Source organism: Argopecten irradians, chromosome 11 (assembly GCF_041381155.1).
Source record: "Argopecten irradians isolate NY chromosome 11, Ai_NY, whole genome shotgun sequence".
In the NCBI taxonomy this organism is placed as follows: Eukaryota; Metazoa; Mollusca; class Bivalvia; order Pectinida; family Pectinidae; genus Argopecten; species Argopecten irradians.
In genome coordinates, this window is record NC_091144.1 from 28444159 (window position 1) to 28453632 (window position 9474).

Genomic DNA, 9474 nt, shown 5'->3' on the forward strand with positions numbered 1-9474 from the left:
CTTTCGTTTTGATGTCGTTTCGATATAATAATTTGTCTTTTTCCTTTAATTGTGTGAATGATATGAAAACTATTTGAAATTTAGCTGCATACGTAGGCATGAAATTTGAATTATCAGAAATCAGATCAAAGAAATGTAGATATAACGTGTCAGTTGAAGTCAGTATAAATAAACTGATATCCCCAAGGATCCGTACGATGATAATTACTTAAAATGTTATATATTCTACCCTGGGTCATACCTTATTTTACGCCTTGCCGATCAAGGTAAACTCAACAAAAGAAGACACGCATATACTTTCTTTAAACACGCTACATTAACTTTTATAAATTACGTTCTTTATAAGTAGCAATAGATAACTATATATTAAAATTTATATATACGATTTTAATATCAAAGTGCTCTGTAAATATACACTATATTATTCTCTTTACAATAACACCGTTTTATCTCTTTAAAATATGCATATTACAAAGTATTATCAATAAAACGCATCAACGGTTTTGATAAATAGAAAAGCGGGGTGACAACAAACTGTGAAAAAGGAACATATATTAACCCAGTCCACATAACGATACACAAAACGGAGTTTATACTCAGAAGGGTGTAAACTTGAGAAGCGATATAAGGGATCGGAGGCATCACAAGACAAGATTTCCCGGGGGTTAGTGCTCGTGGAAATGTGTGGGAAACAAAGAGGGATAAAAGCGTGTTCATCCCCTCACAGGGCTGGATACATGACAGGCGCGTTAAGCGGTGACGCTGGGACCACGCCCCCTCCCGTTGACGGTCCGATTGGCGCCTGCTGCTCCCGAGTTTTGCTCTCTCTTTCTGTGTCCCGACACCATTGATATACATTCAACAATGAAATACTGATATTCTATACTGACGGTAATTGATCATTCTCAAATAGGGGCGAAATAACAAGTGTGACTTTTAAATCAGCCAAATTCATCTACCTCTAAATAAACATAAAGCGACGACTGGAGGAGCGATACTCTCTTAGCTTGATAACCTTTATTCTCTCACTATGTCAATGAAACTGACAGGTCTTTTTATCCAATGCTGCGTGGATTTCACCCGTTCGAGTGTTTCAAATTAGCCCCTGTTTGCTAGTACACCCCATCCTTCCACGCATGGGTGAGTTTTAACCATACACATTGTATGGTGATCAGCTAACTTCCATTACACATCAATTTGTACGCTCACCAATGATGACTTTCTAACTCCGTGACGTCACTTCCGGAAGCATACATATGGAGCACCATAACACCCCGGTGTTGTGCTTGACTTGTAACAGTCTGTATGGTAGTCGTCGAATAGGTCACTTGGGTTTTTTATCAACAATATTTTCTGAAATCAACTCGATGAAAGAAAAGAAATACTGTTGAAGGCCGTGGATGTTTAAATAGTACGGATGATTTCAACAATTTACTAAAGCGAATGGTTTACAAAGTTTAAAAACTTTTTGAAAAGTGAACTTACATTCACTTTGGATTTGTATTCAAGATGCATCCAACATCATTAACAACAAGTACTAATTCAGCGTTTAGTAAATTGAACACTGGAAGTGAAAAATTGGAAACACAAACCGGAGAAATGACTGAAGTAAATAATATTCCAACAGAAAAATCGCCAGCATCTTTATTACAATGTTCATCAAAATTGTCATCTTCATCATCATCAACATCAACAGGACAGAAACAAGTGCTAAAATTTAGTGTAGACTCAATAATGTCGGAAAAGACATCTCCTACAAGTACAATCCAGGAGGACAGGGAACAGTCCGATTCTCCTCATTCCGTTAGTTCGGATGAAGGAAGTTGTTCAGACTCTCCAAAACTAACCCCATCTTCAATGGGAGCTTTCAGTATGGATGGTATATTAAGTAAACACCAATCTATAATGAGAAATTCCGACAGTTCTAATCCAGCTTCTCTAATGTCTCATGTCCCATCGGACGGACGATGGCCAGGTTTTTATTCAGCGGCATCGTTTCCCTGGCTCCCAGGAGCAACATTGTCACCCCCGAAAGGTAAGTTTTCCAGGTCAACAAAGTATTACCTTATTTCAAGTACACTATTTTTTCGTTCATTAATATACCCATCTAAGAGTCATAAGAAAAATTGTAATAATAATACAAAATATAGTAGAATATTTTATTTCAAATTTTGAATATTTTATTGTCATTTTACAAAGAAAGACTATGGTTTATTGGCATTAAAATATAAAACCAATTTTAAACTCAATTCATTTGGATATAATGATATGCGGTAAAAGAAAAGTGTTTCTTAAATTTCACACATAATTATATTTTATAAATAAATTTAAATGATGAATGAAATAGGTTTCTTTCTATTATAAACTACCTTAATGTTAAGTTGAATCGTTGGTGGGATTTAAAAAAGTGACTGACACATGAATCAAGATTTAAAATGAGTATGTATGGGGGCATTTAATGTATTTTAACTATATTTAAGTAAATACACGCCTTAACGTTATCGTTAAAATAACAAATACATATAAACAAAAGGTACAAATAATTTATTCATAAATATATGTTACCTTCAATTCATAATGTAACTCTTCAGATTTGCTGAAATCGAAAAATTCAGCCTTTTATTCTGTGTAAAATGAATAATATTTAGCAATGCTCTTAATAAGTTGTTTTTTTCAAATGTGATCAAGACATAGAATACCACTAAAAGTAAGATAATTTTGTGCTATAATGCCGTTAATCAAAACTGTTGAGAATATAGATCATAAAGTATCTTTTATTCCTGATAAAGTTTTGTATCTATTTTAATTAAATCAAATGTTAAAGTAATACCATATCACAAAGTATTAGGCGATGTTTCAATGTTAATATGGTATATTAACGAGATAAGTGCTCCAATATATTTTCTCATATAACACTTCATATGAAATGATAAAATTGATTTTAGAAAATTAAAAATGTTATTTTCTGTATAGTTAAATTGGTTTGGTAATGATAAACTTTAGATAACGGATATGACATTTCGGTATATGATGGACAATGTGATGTCGTTTCCAAACGTTTTCGTACATCACTACAAACGTTCGAAATCAAAATTGTTAAAATAGGCGATAATGCAAATGATATTTTGACGCTTTAAATGTTTTACACATTATAAATTTTTCCACTTGCAAAACTTCGCAACGTCTTATTATTGTGTGAGTCGCTAAAATAAATTTTTCGTATTAAAAAAATAAAATGTAATTTGATAATTTTAAATTTCATGCAATATAAAAGATAAAAATATATTGACACAAATTCATGTTTATACTAATAATATACACAATATTATTAAGTTATATCAAATTTAAATAATTAGGATACAATTGAAAATGAATCAATAGATGATATATTTTACATTTTACGGAAAAAGCTAATGTTTTTTATGATTGAAATATCTATATAATAGTTTTTTTAAAACATAAAGAAACAAATTAGATTATATACCTACATTATCCCTAATGACAATAGATATGTACATCTATCACTGTAGGAGTATATAAGAAACACATTTGTTGTTATTAACGAGATGACATGAATCAAGTCCATACCCCATTAGTACTTCTTAATCCTTTACCTTTCAATGCTGATTAATATACAAATGTGTGATTAATATCAGTAGTTAAAGGCTTACCAACCCTGTCCTGAAGACAGCCGATAGTTAATAATGTGATTTATTTCCATAAATATGTCCTTTGTTTGAATATATAAAGTAGATATCACCAATAATGTTATACCTTTCTGTTAGGTTTTCCCTGAGGGAGATTGGTTTCTTTTGAAAAGCAAACATAAATAGCACGAGCGTTGGGCTAGGTGATAAGAGATCAAGATTTCCCCTCAAGCGATCGGAAAGTTGCACAAAACACATCATTCTGTCGTTATGATAAGTCAATTTTGTTTGTTTGGATTTCTGTCTTTTTTATTCGTGTGAAAAATGAACGTTTGTCACATTAAAAGTTGGATAAAGAAAACAACTCTATTTTTCTCATTTGAATAAATTGACCGAGGGCATCTGTATCTCTGTGTCTTGTATAAATTTAAATTACTAATTTGATGAAAATCAAGTCGTATATACTTTCATAAGTGTATTGTTAACAATGCCGTAGTATAATAGGTTTCAGGGCAAAACTGGAATATTTTAACTGTAGGTTTTATTTTTTATTCAAAATTTTAAGATAAGTTTTCATAACTTTAATAAAATTACAAACATCATATCAGAAATAAAAAAAAATATGCGCATGTTTTATTCATTGAATATCTTTTACAAATAGCATAAAGAATACAAAACACTCATTTTACGAACCATTGTTTAATGCAACTTCAATTTTATGATTTCGAGTGCTATAAAATTAATTTTCATATTTTATCGGCAACTAACTAACGTTGATATATTAATATCCGTTATATATGGCATTTTTACTATCAGTGTTTTTTATTCGTTGTCAATAACTAAAATCAGACTTTTAATTTTTGTTTTGTTACTAAAACGTGCGCCAATCACAATAAAACTTTCCAAATATTTAGCTTTGGACATCATTCATAAATCAAATCAAGTTAAAGTGATATAAATCATAACGCTTTAATTAATTCTGAAGACAGGAAATTAAATATTGATGTTATATTATTATTTCGTAAAAAAACGCGAACATCAAAACGCGTTATTCATAACTTGCCACTATCACTTAATTAGGCGGATTAGGTAACGGACTCAATTCATGGCTAACTTCAGCATATTGTTAAAGAAAGCACATCAAACTGCCTTATTAAAAGTGACACTGCGAGCCAACGTCGTCAAACCATTAGGGAAGCCGTTAAATAATAATTTTAATTACCATTGATTTTATTCAATTACGACGCTATCATCATGCGTTTAGCATAATTAGGGTTAGTGTTAAGCACATGGAGCATATGAACTGTCACTTCGGTAATGCACACCAATCAATGACAAAATTGTGACACAGTACTCCGCTAGTGGTAGTTCGAAAGATAAACGATCAGTTTATCGAGACAACCTTTCAAGCTCGGTATTTAATTAAGAGCGCCAATAATTAATTTCAATAAAACGGTTAAAGGTTAGTGCTAAATTATTTGATAACGCCTTTCCAATTAGTAGGATATTATGTCGGATTCAATCACCTTATCTTCTCATCATTCAGGCCGTAGTGGTCAGTCTCGCATTGACAGATGACCCACAGGCAGACTTGACCACGGTGATGAGTCTTTGTTTGTACTAACACCAGATGACCACGCGCTCGGGGTATATCAGTAATACTATCTGAGCGGTCAACAGTTTCTATAGTTAACACTCTGTATATATCTGTTCCCGCATCGCCTATATGAACCGGCAAAGTAGGTAATAGAGCGTTGCGTCATCGTTTACTGATGAGTATCCGATGAATGCCGATGTATGCACACACACACTCAAGGCTTAATTAAGATACTGTAATTGAAAATTCATGAACAGGTCAACTGACCTCTTCGCTTATCAGTTAGTGATATTAGTGCTGTACTGATATTAGGCTGTTCTGTTTATTTTGTACTGTGTAACTGAGGTGATTGTCTTTAATAATTTATTATTTTGATTTCTTATTTTAAAGAAATATTTCATTTTATTATTTTCCAGGACCAAGTAGTCCGGCAAGAATAAATCCACAGAAATGTACATTAAGAAAGCACAAAACCAACCGAAAACCAAGGACACCGTTTACAACATCACAGCTTTTAGCTTTGGAGCGAAAATTCAGACAAAAACAGTACTTATCAATAGCGGAAAGAGCAGAATTCTCGGCATCATTAAACCTTACAGAGACACAAGTAAAAATCTGGTTTCAAAACAGACGAGCAAAAGCAAAGCGATTGCATGAAGCTGAACTAGAAAAATTAAAGATGGCATCAAAACCAATGTTACCTCCCCATATAGGGGTTACATTTCCAGCAGCAGCAGCATTGTACAATGGACATTTCGGGAGACCTCAGGGTTTTCCACAGTCTCTAATGTCTCCATTTAGCTACTCACTACCTGCGGGCGGGAACATAGGAATGGTGTACCACCACTGACATTTGAAGATTTCTGAACAGTAGTTGTTGACAACCAAACCCTAGATATGACAGACCAAGAATGCCCCACAGTTCCCAATGGGTCAACGCGATTGACTTGTGATCTGATGAAAGTCTGACTTGCATGAAACTCCCTTGTACAGTTTTTCAACACGGATGTACCTACTATGTACGAAAGGTGTGATTTACACACGATAATAAGGGAACTTGTGGTACAAATGTAGCAGTGTGTCCACTCGGTCACTCAGATTCGGTGAGGGCGAGAGGAAAGGCAACCTAACAGATCCTTGTATCGATACACCACTGATGTGTTCAACTGTGCAAACGTTCAAGGTCAAAGACATATTGACAAAAAATAAACTTGTCAAAAACAAGAAATCAAACAAACATTTGAATGAAAAACTCAGGGTAGAAACTTTGCCAAAACATTGCATCATTTGGACGTACACGTGAAAGTGCTGCTTTTATTATAGATATATATCAGCATTATACAAACTTTACTTTCAAACATTTAATAATGTATGACTGGTTGGTGTTATTTTTACAATGATTGATTATTTCAACGGACCTGGAATGTCTTAGAAATAACGTTTCTGGAAATAAGTGGTTATAGGCCAAACTGAAATATTCTAGTAATATTTCACGCACGAAACTGACATTAGTTTGTTAATTGATGAACTCTTCCAAAGCTGTCCTTGAGCAAAAACACTAATTGAACTTCCGGTTATCATTTTGTTTGTTTAAAACATAAACTGGTCTCAAGCTTCCGGAATTCTTCAGGAAGTGAAGTTGAAGTCGAGGCTGTTTGAATGTCTCCGCTTAGGTATGACAGCATGCCAGTTGGTGAGCTAGACACACAGTCTTTTCTTTGTAATTATTATTTATATGTAAAAATGATTATTTATGGAATTTTCTATTCCAAATATTATTTCAAAAATCAAAAACAGTTGTTGTGCACTGATTGAATGATATCTATATATATTATATTAAATATGATAAATTAAAATGAAAATCCAAGACTTGTTTTTTTTTATTCTTTATTTAGATAAGGTTCAAACTGTTAACAATTAGATTAACACTAGGTGAAACTGAATGTTGTCAAAAATTGATATATTTTATTTTCTAAATAATGTTTCAGCATAAATGTTCATATAAAGATTATGTATAATGGAATAAATATGTACTAATTATTTAAATATTTTATGTTAATCTCACAGTGATTTCGTTTTTCATCAGAGAATATCATAAATGAATCTGTTTTATGTTTAAACAGTAACATAATTCTGGTCTTGGACTTTTTCATTTTCTTGCAGGACGGACGAATTGAAAATATCAGTAGAAATATGAACTATATAGAGATTTCCATAAACTTTCAAATGAGGTTAAATAGCACATGCATATAATGGGTTTATGACAATAATTACCTGATCAAATGTAACATATTTACTTTCAAGATATTACAAATAAAATTTAAGGTTATATACATTCAAATGCCAAGTACTAAACTAACATAAGACCTCGAATTTCTGTAGATTCTATATAAGGAATTAAAGCTCCTACTAGCAGTTGTTTTTTCTTTCCTTAAAACATCATTAGAAATAATAATGACATTTTAAAATGTTAAATTGTTACGGAGACAAATTACCAAATATCTATAATGTAAAACTAGACCAATACAAAGCACATATGTATTCCTGATACTTTTATTTCAGACCTTAATTCCATGGTAGTAAGACTGTATATCATTCACAGAAACATATTAATACCATTTGACGAATGAAATTCCTCTTCTTAATTTATAGAGAATTTGAAATCAAAACATTAACACTAAATTCTGGGAAACATTTATCTAAAGTAAATACAATAAGATTTTGTCGTTACATTAACTTCTTATTTCTATATAACAAAAATGCAACTCACTAAACACTTTCTATTTCTATATTAAGTTCAATGCTAAGACAATGCTAGGACTCGTAATGTTTAAGGATAAATTATTATTCTTTACTGTTTTTGGATTTAAATGAATATATATTACACATGTTATTGATCAAATACCTCAAAATACAATTTAGGATGAACATATGAATAAATGCATTCAAATGTTTTTGAACCCTGTTTCAAATTAGAATTCCGTTCACTTTCATTAATGGAATAAAAGATTTTAGAAACTGCATGCATACTCGTTTATGTCACTGGGTAGTATCTCGATTGATAGACTCTACATTAGATGAACTGTAGGAGACGCAAAAATCATGAATATAATTTTACGGAGAAAATAAAGTAAATAAATATAACATATAAACTTTTGTATATCATGCAAAGTTATTGGTAGACGATCAATTTAGAATAGCAACATAAACATATATGAAGAGTTTCCAATTAATGATAATAATTGTTGTTCAATTTACGTGTGTAATTAATATCATTTTTAGATTGAAATAAACTCCGTTTCTCTTCCACACTTTATTCCATTTTCGTTTACATTTATGCCCTTTATCAGTTTAATCTCATCAATGCTTGTATCTGTTTTACGATTAAAATAACTGCGTACATGAATGTTGATTATTATCATAATCCGACAAGTATTTGTCAACGTTTTCCTCGTTTTCCTCGCTTCAAGGCTGTCATTCTCTATTTCCCATGAAAAACATTTCAATAAAGCAATAACCATATTGATACTTATCTATCCAATAATATGAATAAATTCTAGTTAGGGTCTATGATCAATATTTCAAAATTTGGAATTCTGACTCCTTGTCAACTAATGTATATACCATAGGTTACCTGGGAAACATAACCTGCGTGATAGAGAGTGATTCGCTTCACCCAATTACATCACCAAAGTCCATTGATAGTCTAAGCTGATAACAATCCACCTGCCTATTTGTCGGTTCACAAATCAATTAGGAAAACATCATATTTAAACTCCCGTCAATTATGTGATTCAATTTGACTTGTGGCAGAAACTAAATTTGACACAAAACATAACCAAATAGACAATTTGCAACTCCATAAAAACCACAATTGGGTTTCATAATGTTAACGAAGGATGCGCTGCTATTTCTATGAAAGAGGCTAAGTTATTCTTTAAAAACACACTCACACAAAAAGACAATTTGTTAATTAGAAAGGCAATTTAACTAATGACTTCACAAAGACATAATGCGTGGAACATAGCGAGTATTCAGTTAAAGAATCAATTAACATAATTCCTTCACAAATAGACGGATGGAGAATGTCTGCTGCAGATGCTGACAAACCATAAGTTGTAGTATATCTGCTGGGTGGTCTTAGCGGAGCCAGCCTACATAGTATGATTGGCTCTAAGTGTGATGTCTGCGTTTATGCCGAGGTTATGAACATCGACTCAATGGACAAGG

General features: G+C 32.1%; 1 protein-coding gene across 1 annotated transcript; it reads left to right on the forward strand.

The window, feature by feature from the left end:
• Positions 1–1278: 1278 nt before the first annotated feature.
• LOC138335205 (homeobox protein MSX-2-like) lies at positions 1279–7106 on the forward strand. The gene is made up of 2 exons (XM_069284188.1): positions 1279–2035; positions 5661–7106. Exons 1-2 carry the CDS (start codon positions 1510–1512, stop codon positions 6092–6094), a joined length of 960 nt encoding a protein of 319 aa, XP_069140289.1. The 5' UTR covers positions 1279–1509; the 3' UTR covers positions 6095–7106.
• Positions 7107–9474: the final 2368 nt, after the last annotated feature.